The sequence below is a fragment of the Nilaparvata lugens genome, chromosome 7 (assembly GCF_014356525.2).
Source record: "Nilaparvata lugens isolate BPH chromosome 7, ASM1435652v1, whole genome shotgun sequence".
Classification (NCBI taxonomy): Eukaryota; Metazoa; Arthropoda; class Insecta; order Hemiptera; family Delphacidae; genus Nilaparvata; species Nilaparvata lugens.
In genome coordinates, this window is record NC_052510.1 from 11492041 (window position 1) to 11509781 (window position 17741).

A 17741-nucleotide genomic window follows, 5' to 3' on the forward strand; every position below is an offset into this window, starting at 1 on the left:
TTTAGAACTTAAATTTAAAAAGTGAAAAATGCATTTACTATTAGCAGTGACATATGTTTTGACCTGGTGTAGGTCATGCAGGAATGGAAAATCTAATTCTAGTGTCAAGGCTATGTACTGCTAATAGTAAATGTTTTTTTTTCACTTAATAGGTGTCTTTAAGTTCAAGTTTTAGATTAATAGTGGAAAAGTATGAATATGCAACTCAGTGATTATTATTTATTTCATATTTTTGTTCTTTCATGAGTTCAAAGCAAATTTATTGTCAAACTAATAACACTGTACTCCCTCTAATGGTTATCCTTCAAAGTTATCCATTCTGTCGAATCTATTTCTGAATCGATATAATCTGTGAGTATTCGTGGCAGTTTCCAACTAGATGTATTGATACTTATTATTCCAAGTATATTTTCGACGTCAATTATTTTAGAATACCAATGAAGTGACATTACGTGATATCAAGCAGATCCTATTATGTTAATTATTTGTTAAAGCCGATTAGCGATGGCAAATCGGATATTTTCAGTACGTAGTTATCAGTGTCAGTATGAAGATGTATATCTCAAGTTTTTGGTTCTGCCTTTTTGCAGTAGGCTTGCACTACATGTGAGTATAAAATTCAAATTTTTATCACACAATAGTACTGTTAAATAATCAATTCTCCATTTAATATGTGAAGAATAAAATGTCTATTTATTCAGGTTGTAGATTAACTGATAAACTCGGATATTGGTGGTACAACAGTAATTTTCCTGGGGAGTGATGAAGATATTGTCCGATTTATTAAAGCTGGCTGATCATTTTCTAGTAAACTAGAAGATTACAGAACATTGAGCAGTAATTAGTATAGTACATCATAGTTGACCGAGCGAAGTGAGGTCTAAGATTCAAGTCGACGGTTAGGCATTTCTCTTTATGTTAAAATGTTTGAATGTTTAAATGTTTATATGTTGCGCATTTACGGCGAAACGCAGTAATCGATTTTCATGAAATTCGACAGGTATATTCTTTTTTTAATTGCGCGTCGACGTATATACAAGGTTTTCAGAAATTTTGCATTTCAAGGATAATATAAAAGGAAAAAGGAGCCTTCTTCATACGCCAATATTAGAGTAAAAATCTGGTGTGGCGCACTCACACAACTTTCCTTGCCGTTATGAGAATTGATCACCTGACGCTAGTGTTCCCGCGCATCTCAAGTCTACTTATAAACAAAGATTTGAGTCAGCTGGTGACAGGACAATAACGATGGAGACACACGAGGTCTGCTATCACTTCATAGTGAATCATTTAATAGAATAAACAGTTGCCAATAGTTTGCAATTGAATAATCACATTTTCTCGTATTTCGAGCTTATTTTCAATTTCAGGTGAAAATGTTACTGGACATTAATTGTAGAGATTTTCATGATGAATCTTTTCCACTCAAAATTTTTTGTTTGAATCGCATCTGAAGCCTGATAATTGGGAATCTAAAATCAAACTTCGCATAGATGGGGGGGAGCTCCTGAAATTTTTACAGATATGGGACTTGTGGCAGTTGATAGAGCTTATCAATGACTATTTTAGGTATTAATTTAATCAAAATCGTTGGAGCCATTTTCGAGGAAATCACGAAAAACCCTGTTTTTGACAACATTTTCTCCATTTTAGCCGCCATCTTGAATCGCATTTGATCGAAATTATTCGTGTCGGATACTTATAGCGTAAGGACCTTAAGTTCCAAATTTCAAGTCATTCCGTTAATTGGGAGATGAGATATCGTGTACACAGACGCACATACATCATACACACACACACACACACACACACACACACACACACAACACACACACACACACACCACACACACACACACACACACACACACACACACACACACACACACACACACACACACACACACACACACCACACACACACACACACACACACACACACACACACACACACATACAGACCAATGCCCAAAAACAACGTTTTTGAACTCCGGGCACCTTGAAACGTATAGACATTAGAAATTGGGGTACCTTAATTTTTTTCGGAAAGCAATACTTTCCTTACCTATGGTAATAGGGCAAGGAAAGTAAAAGTCAGACTATAGAATTATTCATCAAGAATCAGCTGACAAGTGATTACACAGATGTGTGGAGAAGCCAGTCTATTGCTGTATTTCCATAAGGTATATAGTTTCAATCAGGTACTTATGGATGAGAATACTGCGTGAGGTCTACTGTTCACAGTAACAAGAGAAATGCCAAACCGTCGAATTGAATCTTAGACCACACTTCGCTCGGTCAAATATTACAATACAGCAGAAATTATAGTGTGGGTGAAGCCTTACCAATGGGTGCTGAGGCTGAGCTATATTGGCCGAGATAAGATACCTACAGATTGCAAATATGACTTCGACAACCTTTAAGCAACAGTTACTAAAGAAAAAACTTAGTAAGTAACAAAATGAACCAGATAAGATGAGAAAGAATGGAATAATATTATCTCAGATATAAATATCTACTAATATACAGTACCTACTTAGAGTATCATTTCCAGTTGGAGAGAATATTTCACTCAATTGATTTTGTAAGTTACTAAGATTATTCGTTAATACAATTTTTCGATTTATTCTTTATAGTTTAGTTTATTTATTCTTTATTGGTTTAGTCTCTCTCAAATAATAAATTAGAACATGGTACGCCATAGTGGAGTAGGTCAATTTCCACACAGAAAAAAACTAAACATGTAGAGGACACATAACAATTTTTTGTAACTAACTATTGTATGTAATTGTCATTCATCTAATACTTTCTGTAATTGATGAAGTGGTTTCAGTTTTTTCTCTAGGAAATCAACATTTATTTATTCAATTATCTATATGGTTTGTTGTCCATCGGTTCTCATAATATATTTGGAATACTTGGGTGTGTCTGGTGTCGGCCAATGGCTGTAGAGCTCAACCTCTATTGGTCAACTGCTAATGACGAATCTCAGGGCTTCACTCATACTATATAATATTCTGCTGCCCAATGTTTGAGCTTCCAATTAGCTAGAGATTGATCATCGTGTAACAGCTGAAACTAGAATCTCAAATTGTTTTAATGAATCAGTTGTTTATACAATATCATTCAATACTAGAGCAATCTTACTATATTCAAATGACGGGAAATCGGTTTATTATAATGTTTAGTGTGCATCAACTTGATTGACTATTATCGAGTGTAACCTATACAGCAGCGAGATATGACGTCAATCATTGATGCTTTATATTCAAGACTAGCTGGCCCGGCAAACTTCGTACCGCTAAATAGTTTAATGCATCTCATGACAAACTTTAACTGGATGCACACCTGAGGAGTTGCGATGTGACATTTTATTTCTATAGATAATTTTCTAACTGCAAAATAAATAATTTACTTTAAATCAATCAATTCTGAACACCGAAGACAGCACAATTAGTCGAAAAAAGGAATGTATTTAGAGCATGAAGAATAAAATAGAATAGATGTATATTTCATCGAGACAATTGTAAAATAAAATAATTACACTTTCTACCAAAAAGTCTTTAACCTGAGGCCGCACTGCTGGATGGTTACTCACAAAACAGTCATTTTACTCTCCTTGCCCTATTACCATAGGTAAAGAAAGTATTGCTTTACGAAAAAAAATTAAGGTACCCCGATATCTAAATTTCTATACGTTTCAAGGTCCCCTGAGTCCAAAACAGTGTTTTTTTATAGTCGGGGCGTTTACAATAAAATAAATGGGCGGTTATGGAACAGCACACACTCTTGTCTACTATCGTCTACTACCAGACGTCGGGATGTTGTATGACGCAATGATTATAACAGCTGATTTTTATTTCTGTGTGTGGTCAGCTCACAAATCTTCTCCCATAAGGATTACATGTAAACTTTAAAGGACCGTAGGAAAGAGTCCTGAAGTCGGATTATAAATTTGATTGGCCATAAACCTGGTCCTGAACTTGAGGCTCGATTTTTATTTATATAGATTTCTGTTCTCTAGAGTTTTGGAAATATCAATTTTTTGATCGAATTTGAATATTCACCACATAACAGTCACATCAATACAGAAACTCCTCCAGTAAGGGGCATTTTCTCAGAGAACTGCAGATTTCATTAATTCGCACTACAAATGATATATTTTCAGATAATATTAATGAGTTGGAGATTAAATTTACGATTCTATCCATCTAGGATAATATACAATAAAGATATATGATGTCAGTGATTGATGTGCCATAAACCATATCAATATAGAATCAATGTATATTATAAGTCGATTGAATTTTCATCTCAATAATATTTTTAAATTATTTTTGTTCAGTTGTCCAAGTACTGCTACTGGAGAAGGAATGTCGACAGAGGAGAGGTAAGCTACATATCAGCATTACAGTATAATTATTATTATTTGATTTAATGGAATTGTTTTCCATCGGAAATACTCTGACATTATCTTATCATGAATTTTCGGTGATAGCACCAAAGTCATCGTAGAAGTCAAGAAAAGAAGATGAATTATTGTTGTTATTATACAGTAGTCAACAATTCAAATAATGTAGCTATTATTATTTATTCAATATTTTAATGTATTCCCTTAATGTATTCCATTGTGCGTTCTCCCAGTTTTTCAGAAATAATTATGCCTTTTATGAAACTTTATACTTTATTGACCGAGCGAAGTGAGGTCTAAGATTCAAGTCGACGGTTTTGCATTTCTCTTTATTTTTATATTTATGTTTTTATGTTCCGCATTTACAGCGGAACGCAGCAATAGATTTTCATGAAATTTGACAGGTTTGTTCCTTTTTGAATTTCGCGTCGACATATACAAAGGGTTTTTTGAAATTTAGCATTTCAAGGATAATACAAAAGAAAAAGGAGTCTGTTTTGAACGCCAATATCACCTTAAAATTCAGACTTTAGAATTATTCATCATAAATCAGCTGTCTAGTGGACTTATAATACTACCCGTTCAAAAACATCGAACATCTTGAAAATGTATCTTTCCATCAACGTTAGTACACAGTTGACTATATACTACCCGTTCAAAAACATCGAACATCTTGAAAATGTATCTTTCCATCAACGTTGTAGACAGTTGCAGCCAGACCTGATAACAGCGCTTACACTCATATTCTGGGACGATACGTCATGGTACAATAGGACAGAAAGCTCTATGTTCATTTAGGATTTTTTCTAGACATTTTTAATTGATAAATTATTCATTAATTCTCGAGAAAACATAACAACAGGTCAATGTAACTTACTGAGCGCGAGGTCTACTGTTCACAGAACTACTAGTAAAGTATGGCCTTTATACTTTTATGAAATCACTAAGTTCTGAACTCACTTGAAACTTTTTTCCGAAAAACTATGAGCAACTTCACATTATAAGCGTTTCCAATAACAAAATTCTAATATCCTAAGAATATTATTTGATGTAATGCGAAGTGAGATAGTCTTCTCTCATTGAGCGATTCACCCGGGGGTCACGGGGTCTGGCATTTTGATGTAACCTTGGGTGGATATTGGAGCAAGCGAAGTGTTTTTGACTATAGCGAGGTCCACGTTATAATATAGCAGTGTAGAAAGATGGGAAAACAGTGTTGTTGCCGATTCTCTGCCTTGTCCTTCTATAATAGATAGATTCTATCGGTATTCGGTATATAATATTATGTAATAGTATAACTGTTACTATAATCATTCGTCATATGAAACTACATCAATCAATTCTTGTTGAAATTGATCAGTTCTATTTTATCCGTTAAGAAAATATATTTTTCAATGATTTAGTAATAAATCCTCATAATTGAGATCAAATATTTTGTTAGTCTATTATATTTACAGATTGTAAAAAGACGATCAGGCAACGTCGTGGAGCTAGAACAAGTTGGTGCTTCATAGAATAATAGACAAAGATTGCTACACTAATGTTAATCAAATGCTGTCATTACAGTTTGGACATCACTATTATAGTGATGAATAATGTAAATAAATAAAAATACAAATCTGAGTACTCTTTTTAAAATTATTTTCAGATTTTATATAATATTTATATTTATATTTTTATTCAAATGTAGCCCTAATGAATAATGCTACATAAAACCTTTTTTGTTTACAGGGAAGTAGACTCCCAAGAGGAAACTTCTACTGAAAAAGAGGCGAACAACAAGAGGCAATCTCGCGAATACACATGTGAGTACAAACTTACGCGCTGCGCCGCAAACAAACGTCCACGAACAGTTCGCAAGATGATCGCAGGACGCGCAAGAACAGAACTCGAGCAGAGCTTGGCAAGTTTGTAGGGCGCCCAGCGACCAGCGAGCGCTATCCAGATGCTAATAGCTGGGCATGCGCGGTTAACGTTTAATGTTGGATCATCAGTTACGTTCTCTGTGTTTATTATATAGGTACCTATGAAAATATGAAATTATAAAAACATTTTTATAATACCAGCATATTGGCATTTTAAAGCAAAAAACCAAGGTTAACAAAAAATACTTAAACAATTTATTTATGATGACTCTCACAAACAATTGACGATAATCACAAAACAAAGAAAAGGACCTAGCTTTTAATCTATTATTTTTTTAAAAAACTTGAACAAAACAGAAATATTAATTTTAATCTACTCGCTAGGCAGTCTATGTTCGCTCAGGAAAAGAAAACTGTAGGCTAATTAATTTTTGGGGACGGGCTGAAACAATATCCTATTATCTGAGAATCTCACCTTAGATCAATGGTCCTCTGGTCTGCACCTAAGGGTTTTGGGAAAGGACCACTCGCTACATTAATAAAAAAATTTGAAATAATACTACTTCTACAAATTGATTGTCAAAACATCACAAGATCATCCAGGAAAATGTAATTATTTTAGATTTAAACTGCCCGGACTAAGACAGCAAATAATTTATTCTCACAGTCAATGATCCTTTCAGGCAAGTAATGCTTTGAAAAATCGCCTGTAACTGACAGACGAACAATGAGCCTCGGATAGAAAATTCAAATACTATTCAAGTGATCCAACCCAGACCTTGACTTTGTAGACCAAAAGCCAATTCACTCTAGTTTGCATAGAGCATGCAATAGTATATTTCGCACCTAGGGCCGAAAATATGCGTTTACCGGCTCGAAATCGGTTTTCAAGTACAAGGCCATAGGCCGAGGACTAGAAAAGATTGAGAGCTGGCAAAACATTTTTGGAACGGTATTTTTTGCCACACAAAAAAAAAAACAATATATATGAGAATAATTGTTTATTAGTCACTTCCGAAAGCAGTATTTGCAATCATAATAATATTGCCTTCAAGAAACGTGATAAAACACATGTTCTCAGTTTTGTCTCCCGATCAGCTGGATTGAGCGTTTCACATTATCTGTGAGGTTAGTCTACTATTAATATTGTTGTAGCGTATTTTTTACTTCGACGCGTACCGGTAGACATCATGTCTGAAGTCAACAATAAGACAAGCACGCGATCATTTTGCGAACATATGGCGACCTCACGCGTTTCATTCAAGATCGGCGCATGTTCATGGCACGCAAATCTTTACGCATCTCAATACACAGGACAGAAAGTCAAGCGGACTTTCTTTTGCAGATTCTCGACCTCATACCATAACAATGAAGAGTGACAACACAGCTCCTAACGGTATCAAGCTATACATCAAAATCGGGGGCCCCGAGAGGACAGATGCACTACCAAAACTGGGTTATAATAGTTTGATGTAAGTGCTTGGCTTTCAATGTCTCCAAGATTCCTTCACACGCACTCGTTCCTCATAAAATATTGCACACCGGATGATTTCCCAGATCACTCTCTCAAAACCATAACTAGTAGTTCTGTGAATAATAGACCTCTCGCAGTTACAAACAACAACATCCTTTAAAGCCAGTTGCATACACATACATTTTTTGACGCTCAATTTTCTGCCATCTTTATGAATTCTACCAGATTAAACGTAGCTTTACAAACATCATCTGTTTGACATTAACTGTTTAATCTGATAGGCTAGCTACACACACATTGATTTTAGTTCGTAAAATTTCTGCCGTCCCTATAAATTCCATCAGATTAAACATAATGATGTCCTATGTCATATTATGATGTCCATACCTATGTATCAATGTATAAATAAATGTCAAACAGCTGATGTTTGTCAAGTTCCGTTATGCTAGAATTCATAAGGACGGCAAAATATCGTACGAATAAAAATCGATGTGTGTATAATCAATACCTACTATTACAAAACAGTACTACTACTACTACATACTACCAGATTAAACGGAGCTTTACAAACATCATCTGTTTAATCCAATAAGAAAGATAAGAGCCCCGATTTTTCAAAATAAAAGTGGTTGACAATATAATTTGTGTTTCATCATGAAAAAGTACCACAGCTTCACACACAAAACATTGTAATTTTTCTTAAACAATTCAAAAATAAAATGAAATATGGAGAATATTAACAAAGAAAAAATCCTCAAAATATTGAATATACAGTTTTAGAGTAGAATTTGATCAAATTGAAATAAATAAAAACCTTTGTCTTTTTATATAAAATAATTCAGAATTGTTGTATATTTTTTTTTCATAAAATATTTTTTAAAAGAATGTCTGCAGGGATTCTCCTACAGGCATTGAATTATAGACCAGAAGGTAAAAGATCATTTGGAAGGTCTTTTAAAAGATGTGAAAAGCATGCTATGTGCGAAATTCAAATGTATATAACTCAGTTGTATTTGAATAACTACTGTATGAGCTGTTTGTAAGTCGGAACAGGCAATAGCCTAATCCCCTAATCCTTCTCGTACGATGATGATGATGATTGTTCTATATTAATCTGGTTCCATTTTGTTTATAAATTATGAAAATATCAACTTATACGTTTCAAATTGAACTGTTTAAAAATTTGAACCAAAAAATTATGTATTTCATAGAATAATTATTTCTTCATTTTATTTTGAAAAATCTGCTTTACGATCTTCAGCTATGTAGCCTATCTCCTTTTAAAGTTTTCTTCCCATCAAGGAAATGGTAGAGCTCCCAAATATTTTTTTAAATACAAAACATTGGTTAAAAATGGTGATGGTTACATGAAAAATGGTAACATAATATAAATTGTAATTGAATAACGTTTCGGGAACAAATATTGTGGAAATAAAACATCTCAACCACAATTGTTGAGATGTTTTCTTACCTCCAGATTTGTCACACTATCCCTGTCTATCATTCGACAAAGCAGATAGCACTATCTTTTTGTAGCTCCACAATGTTGCCAGATCGTTTTTCGACAATGTAGAAATATAATAAATTAACAAACTATTCAGTCAGGATTATTAAAATTCATTATTCAATCATTAAAAAATATGTTTTTCTTGGCGAATAAAATAAAATTTATCATTTTCAATAAGTATGAACAGTTGATATTCCGGTATCAGCTATCTTCTAGAAGGCCGTGAGTGACTAAGAATTGGCAACACTGTTCTTCTATCTTTCTCCACTGCAATATTACAAGGTGGACCTTACTGTAGTGAGCTCACCGGACTGGAGAACTCTCTCATCATTCCGCTGATATAATGTCACTTGTTCCATTGAATGCAGTGGAAAGTCAAGAATTATGTGGTTGAAATTGCATTGAATCAATAATGATGCATTCAATAATAAACCAGCCTGGTTTGTCATATACTGAATTAATACAGATATTTTTCTTATGCACTTTCAATGTTATCCTGCTGTTATGCTGCCTGTTATCCTAAAAAAAGTGAGTAAATTTCTTAAAAATTTCGTTAATCGAACTCGATTTCTATGATGGTTCAAAAAATATTTGTTGAAAATTTGGTATTGATTGATGAAAGCAATCGAAAGTGATCATCGAACAAATCCAGGAACCCACAAGCCAACAACGACTTAAGGCTCTAGTTGTCTTTTAGGACTCCGCTAAGCTTGTTCAATAATCTATAAAAATAAAAGCGAAATGGCACTCACTCACTGACTGACTGACTCACTCACTCACTCGCAGAACTAGAAGTCTACCGGACCAAAAACGTTCAAATTTGGTAGGTATGTTCAGTTGGCCCTTCAGAGGCGCACTAAGAACGGATTTGAAAAATTTCCAAAGATACGCCCAAAATCTGCGTTTTTCCAGCGTTTTTTAGCGTTATCACAGCTTTATTGAGAACAAATGTACAGAAAATGTTCAAATTTAGTGCAGAAGCTTAGCTAGGGTGTGATAATGTTGTGTTTATTTTGATAATATTTAAAATAACGCCAAAGATATGCCCAAAATTAGTGTTTTTTGCGTTTCCTCAGTTCTTTCATCAAGTAATAGACAGAAAATGTTCAAATTTGGTACAGAGGTTTAGCTAGGACCTAACAATTTTGTGATGAGGTGACTTTAATATTTCATCAAAGATACGCCCAAAATCAGCTTTTTCTCAGTTTTTCTCCGTTTTCTCAGTACTTTGACTTTCTGATGGAATGAAGCATGCTCAAATGAAAAATGCAGGCGAGCAAAGCGAGCCCGCTGATCTCATTTTTGGACTAGTCGGGGGTCCACGGCTAGACGGATCAGGCGAGCGAAGCGAGCCTGACGACTAGTATGAATATATAAATCAATTTAATATTATAGTAAGTTCTATCATAAATAATATTTATTCATATATACTATGAATGAATTTATGTATTCATAAACTGCAGGAATAAGCTTTGCTCCAAGATGTTTTGTGCCCACTCCAACATAAAATGGAAAACCATCACCTCGCACACACTGACTGGAGAGGAATGCGGGACGAGGACGCGAGTGGGACTATTTTGAACATTTAACCAAAAATTCAGGAAGTTGTTCAACAAACGTCACGCAGTCTTTCTGCATTGGTATGCGCAAGCCTAGAATATTCTATAGATTCTATTGGAAGATTCTTTAATAATAATTATTCTACTATTATTCATCAGATGCATGGAAATGGCAGCAGGTGTGAACCTCACTAGCAAATTCGAAGTATTTCCGGTTGAGATGTTAGAAGCGAAGGGAAATTTGGAGGATCTCAGTGCACCAGATGCGGGAATTGAATTTAAAAAAATCGATCCCATCTTCAAAGGAACCAAGTTTTTCTCTTGCATGACTGAAGATGTATGTAATGTAATTCAGTAATCCAAAATCATTACTCTTGTTATCTCGTTTGATCACAATTAATTAATGAACAATATTGTATTGTGATTGAATTATTAATGTAGCCTGCAGCAAGGGTGCCCACGGAAGAGTGGTTTAGTTTTGACGCGGGCTGCGTCATTGAAATTCATGGAGGATTCTCGAAACAAATTTTGGGGATCCCCAAAAAAATTAACCTGATGTAAACGGAGGGGGGTTGTTTCTTCTCTTCTATAATATTTACCAAAATTATGCTAGCAAATCTCTATTTGAATCCTTGATTGGTTAGGAGCTTTTAGTGGATTCGTTCATTCAAAAGCACAGATTATCATCATTGTCACATATTCTAGCAAACATAATAACTACGAGCCAGGAACTTTGATGAAAAATACTTTTTTAATGACTGACTTTTTCTTGGTAATTTATGGGGGGGACTAAGCTGATTTTTTCTGGAATTCAGAATATTGTGGGTCATTGGATAGGAAGAATTAATAATAACAGTAGGGATATAATAATTCTTCTCATCAATTATTATATAATTATGCCTCTCACACGGGTCTTAATCACTCAAGTCTCCTTGGACGGATCAATCTAGAACAAAATTTCCAATGACTACATACTCTATAATTTTATCTAAAAATGAGCACATTAACTAAGTAACAGGTTTTAATGCTCACCTCTAATTTAAAGATTTATTGCAATGTAAGAAAAATCAATTAGAACTTCACTATTACAGGCTATTATCGGGAGAATATACGTTCCGGTTGTATTATTTGACGGATTATCTTGTCTAAAATATTAATTTTTTGAGAATGTCGTGGAATTTCCAGAAATAATAATTTTCCTGCTGATAAAACTCAAATAAGTCATATTTATCTGGAATCCTATTATGATTGAGCGAGCAATTTCTATATTTATTTGGATCTCGAAAACGGCTCTAACGGTTTTCACGAAATTCGGAACATAGTAGGTTTATGATATAAAAAATTCGATTGCACTAGGTCTCATCACTGGGAAAACTCGCTGAATGACATGAAAAGGATGATAATTTATTATTAATCCTTGAAAAAACACATGATAATTTCGTCGTCTGTTAATAACGGAAGATGCGAGTGCTTGTGTTGGAGAGAGAAATAATTATGTTCAGCTGTTGAACTATTTGCAATTAATCAGCTTATCTCACGAGAAATATTATCTAGAAATTTTAATCGACTTGATCAAAATATCTGATTTGTTTACATGACATGGTCTATCATTCTAAATTAAAGTATATCAGAATTTTCAAAGTTGATCATTATTTTACAGTTTTAAGTGATCAGTAAGTGTTATTTTGTTATCCAATTTGGTTTGTAAACAATCTAGATTAGAACTTTTTTGTTTTCGAATGTTTGGACTGGTAATTGGACCTGAATTCAAGTGTATGGAACATAACCTACTTTATGGACTATCATAGTGTATGAATCAAAATTCGGGGAAGAAACAGTTTTGGGCTGTGCCTGTTAGTCTTCCTCCAATCATTTTAAGAAATTGTGTTTTGATTATCAATAAATAAATATAAACTATGCTTTTATGCTTCTATGCTTTTGTACTCCGAAGCAAAGCTTGGTGCCCCTGATAGCGAAAAGGATTCTAGAGTAAACAATTTATAATAATTGTTTACTTATTATTTAGTATGATTATTTAGGATTTTCGTTGAATAATAATTATAAATTTATAATTATAGAGATTGCATTTCCAACTGAAAATATTATGAAGATAGCCCTCCATGAAGCCTATTATAATAAAATAGTCTATTTATGTGTCATACAGTATTATCTGTATGTGTCATACAGATTTATCATACAGTATTCACTCAATATAGAAAAACATAGGCTACCATCTATTGAGTTATTATTTTTCTGTTGTTGTTTTCTTCTTCTCCTTTTTCTTCTTCTTCTTCTTCTTCTTCTTTTTTTTCTTCTTCTTCCTCCTCCTCCTCCTCTTCTTCTTCTCCTTCTTCTTCTTCTTCTTCTTCTTCTTCTTCTTCTTCTTCTTCTTCTTCTTCTTCTCTTCTTCTTCTTCTTCTTCTTCTTCTTCTCCTTCTTCTTCTTCTTCTTCTTCTTCTTCTTCTTCTTCTTCTTCTTCTTCTTCTTCTTCTTCTTCTTCTTCTTCTTCTTCTCTTCTTCTTCTTCTTCTCCTTCTTCTTCTTCTTTCTTCTTCTTCTTCTTCTTCTTCTTTTTTTTTGTTGCTATTCCACATTGATATTCTTCTAAAGTTACGTCTGAATTTGACAGGTTCCAAAAGTATTGCTACGTATGGACAGACTTTTCATAATTGACCGGCCTATAGACGAAACTACATTCGAGACTTTCATATCGAAGACCTACATAGAAATCGACCTTCCTTGGCAGAGCAGATCAGCAGAAAAGAAAAAGTCATTTTTGAACAGTATATGGTCCGGCTTGAACCATAGAATTAGGAGCGCGTTCTCAAAGAAGCAAAAATATGGAAAAGAAAACAGTAAAGCAAATGGTGGAGTAGGAGTCGCTTTCGTGTTGCATGAGTTCATACCTCTAGAGGGAGGCCGGCAGGTCTATCCCGGCAGTGCAGTGGCAGGTAAGAGGATCCACTAGCAATAATGCATCGTAATGCGCATGCGCAGTTAACGTTACTGTTGGTGGTTATCGTTTTCGCTATCAGTTGTATCATCATTGAAAGTTTATCGAAACATCACGAATAATACCATCATATTGCCATTCATTTGAAATCAGAAGCCTAAACTCCTAACTTAAACTTCTAGTTGTAGTTATCCTATTATATTAAGCAAGCAATTTCTGTATTTATATATCTGGTTATTTTCATATCTGGTTATTTTTATAATATCTGGTTATTATTATATCTGGTTATTTTTATAATATCTGGTTATTATTATATCTGGTTATTTTTATATCTGGCTATTTTTATATCTGGTTTTTTATGTTTAACGGATCTCGAAAACGGCTCTAACAATTTTCACGAAATTCGGAACATAGTAGGTTTATAATATAGAGATTCGATTGCTCCAGGTCTCATCCTAGGGGAAACTCGCTGAACGACATTAAAAGGATAATATTCATCCTTGGCAGAAACAGCTGTGGATAGTAAAAAAGTGAGTATGTGAAAAATCAAAATATCTCATCCCCGAAATTCATAAGCTGACGTATAGCCAGCTGTGAAATATAAACACGATCATTTTAGAGAATTGTGTTCTGTTTATCAATAAATAAAAATAACGAGGGAAGCTCGGGTCCCAATACTAAGTGTGGAACAAAAAAATGGTATCTTATAACCTACCCCAACCTCTCTTATCACAGTGGGTAGAGGTAGGGCGGGACATGGGGATCATTGATATGCTCACTCTCTTATTATCAAAGTGGTGCAACGTTGCCACTCTTATGCCTGGGAATTCTTATAGAGATGATTGTGATAATTTGCGTTTTTTCAAATAATTAATTTAAAAACGGAAATTAAGATCGATTCGTGTAGCAGATAACACCTGTGTGCTTAATGTTGTTGTAACTCTTTTATTTTTCATTTGTATTGTACATTTTCACGCAGAAATAAGGCCAAATTTACTATTATCATGATTATCATTATGAAAAGTTAATGATGAAAGTCTTAATGCATGCTTACAGCACCTGTTGCTCAAATGATAAAATTCTGAGCAAGCCAGGTCACTCGATATTATTATTACTATTTTTATTATTATCATTATTATTATTATTATTATTATTATTATTATATTATTATTATTATTATTATTATTATTATTATTATTCTCTTTTTCACGCAGTGGCGGATAGCTTATGCGAAGAGAGGCAAAATTTATGCAACCTCTTGGCATTATTTCTATTATTGATAAAGTATGTTATCAAGTATGTTGGAGCGTTTGGCGTACTATGCGAGCTGTATTAAGCAGAACAGACTTCTGCATTTTCCCCACCAGAGTTTCTGAGACATCAATAACCTTACAGCTCTCCACTGTTGAATTAAGAATCAGACCATTCACAGATATTACGATTGGGATTATTCTAACATTCTTGAGCCCATACATATCTCTGAGCCAAATGCTAGCTCTTGATACTTCCTCAATTTCTCACCTCTTGTTCTTTGACAATTTTCATCTGCTGGTATGGCTACATCAATTATCAAGGCTTCTTTTTGATTCATGTTCAACATTAGGATATCAGGCTTGTTATGAATGACTTGCCTGTTATTATTATTATTATTAGAAGGTTTTTCCTAATGTCCCAGATCACCTGATTGGCTCAGATACTATTTGGCTAGTTGCATATATCAAGATACGATGCGATGTGATCCGAGTCTGGTAGATGAGTTGTTTAATAAATGATCATATTTACTTATTTATTTATTCATTTATATATTGATAGAAATAATATCATTCTCAACTGTTAATGATTGGGAGTGGCCTAATGCCCAAAACTGTTCCTTTCCCAGATTATAATTATATTATAACTAGCCGTCAGGCTCGCTTCGCTCGCCATATCCGTCTAGCCAGGGGGCTCCGCCCCCTGGACTCCCGACTGGATTGTCAAAAAATGAGATCAGCGGGCTCGCTTCGCTCGCCTGCATGTAGACCTCAGCGGAACCTCTGTACTGAATTCTGGACCCCCGACTGGATCGTCCAAAAATGAGATTAGCGGGCTCGCTCCGCTCGCCTGCATGTAGACCTGAGCGGAAACTCTGTACCGAATTTGAAAGTATTATGTCAATTTGATCTCGAAAAACACCTGTTACTATATCGGCGTATCTTTGGCGAACAAAATTCTTCCACCTCAGCTAAATCTGTGTACTGATTTTTTTTTAAATATATTTCCATCGATATTATTGAAAAAGGTAAGGAAACGCAGAAAAGCTGAGAAAACGCTAATTTTGGGCGTATCTTTGGCGTTATTTCAAATTACTTCTTACACAACATTATTGTACCCCAGCTGAGCTTCTGTATTAAATTTGAACATTTTCGGTTTATTTGTTCTCGATAAAGCTGAGAAAACGCTAAAAAAACGCAGATTTTGGGCGTATCTTTGGAAATTTTCCAAATCCGTTCTTATTGCGCCTCTAAAGGGCCAACTGAACACACCTACCAAATTTAAAATGCTATGTCATATTTTTATCATATGTTAGGACGATCCAGTCGGAGGTCCAGACTAAACGTCTGGCGAGCGAAGAGAGCCTGACAGCTAGTAATATAATATTCCCAGAAATAGCTCTGATTGAAGAAGCAGTACCCAATCAATTTTTCCGCGATAAATCAGGACCTCCTAAATAGGTATTCAGGAGGTTCTGGATAAATTGATATCTAGGAGGACCTGAATAAATGCATTTCAATCTTCAACTTGGTGTCAACCTAACAAAGTCAACTCAACTTAATGCCAACCTGACAAAATTTCTAATTTAGTTACCAGAACAACTGTTTCGAAGAGGTACTCTCTCTAGATTATAGTTCTATATTAACATAAATGGTATGGACATTTCAATTATAATTTTAAGATATTGGAATAAGAGGAATATACATGCTAAAAGACAAACTTTAAACCCTTAATAACCACCCTTAGAGTAAAAATATCGCCAAAAGATTTCTTAGTGCGCCTCTAAAGGGCCAACTGAACATACTTACAAAATTTGAACGTTTTTGGTCCGGTAGATTTTTAGTTCTGCGAGTGAGTGAGTGAGTGAGTCAGTCAGTCAGTCAGTGAGTGAGTGCCATTCCGCTTTTATATATATATATATAGATGATCATACGTGCTATATTTGTCTCAATGTGAACATTACAATATTGACTTATCTAACAGACTCGGGTCACGTCGTGTCGCGTCGCGTTGCGTCGCATCACATCGCAATATGTCCCCTTACTCAACAAAACTCTCTACATCCCTATTGATAAAAGAACAAAAGCTTATCACTGCTTTTTATATTTCAGATACCAGAATGTTGACTGTGTTTGCAGAAAATGTACCGAAAATGAGCATTGAGGCTAAGGGAAAATCATTGTTTTAGAAGAATCTGCTGTAATTTTCAGAGTTGTGTCATATCATCCCAAAGCGGACCAAACTATAGATGAGAAATTTCATTTATTAGAAAACCTTGTAGAAGTAAGCTTTTTCACAGTGATGGGTTTTCAGATTTGCAGTGTAACCTATTTTCCAATTACTTTTTTCGCAATGATTCACATGATTAAATGATTCAATGATAAATTCGAGGGTATTCTTCAATCTTCCATTATCGAAAATAACCGCAATTTACCTATACTGGCACATTCGATTAGTATACTCATGTAACTTTTTTGATTAGTGACTCATACTTATTGAATTCGATAATTTAAATTTGTAATTTTATACAATAATGTTGAATATTATGATGAGCTTATTGATTGATTGAAGGAATCTAGAGAAAGTTCCTGAATTAGGCCGGGCGCACACCAGTTAGACAAGACAAGACATGATCAGACACGTTTAGTCACAATACTTTACATTGTTGCTTATGACGTAATTCACACTGATTAGTCACTGAAAATGACATGTCAACTATGTGA

At 34.3% G+C, this 17741-nt stretch overlaps 1 protein-coding gene across 1 annotated transcript; it reads left to right on the forward strand.

Moving 5' to 3' along the window:
• Positions 1 to 418: 418 nt before the first annotated feature.
• Positions 419 to 17403, forward strand: LOC111061118. The gene is made up of 7 exons (XM_039431794.1): positions 419 to 606; positions 4345 to 4389; positions 6142 to 6215; positions 7621 to 7747; positions 10975 to 11152; positions 13444 to 13765; positions 17130 to 17403. The coding sequence occupies exons 1-7, from the start codon at positions 548 to 550 to the stop codon at positions 17204 to 17206; spliced, it is 882 nt and encodes a 293-aa protein (XP_039287728.1). The 5' UTR covers positions 419 to 547; the 3' UTR covers positions 17207 to 17403.
• The last annotated feature ends 338 nt before the right edge of the window (positions 17404 to 17741 follow it).

What these genes read in the sequence shown, in the direction of transcription:
- LOC111061118 (XM_039431794.1), top strand. Translation starts at nt 548, where the DNA reads ATGAAGATGTATATCTCAAGTTTTTGGTTCTGCCTTTTTGCAGTAGGC. An exon ending in GCAGTAGGCTTGCACTACAT is followed by an intron (nt 607 to 4,344) that starts GTGAGTATAAAA and finishes ATTTTTGTTCAG; the next exon opens with TTGTCCAAGTACTGCTACTG. An exon ending in GGAATGTCGACAGAGGAGAG is followed by an intron (nt 4,390 to 6,141) that starts GTAAGCTACATA and finishes TTTTGTTTACAG; the next exon opens with GGAAGTAGACTCCCAAGAGG.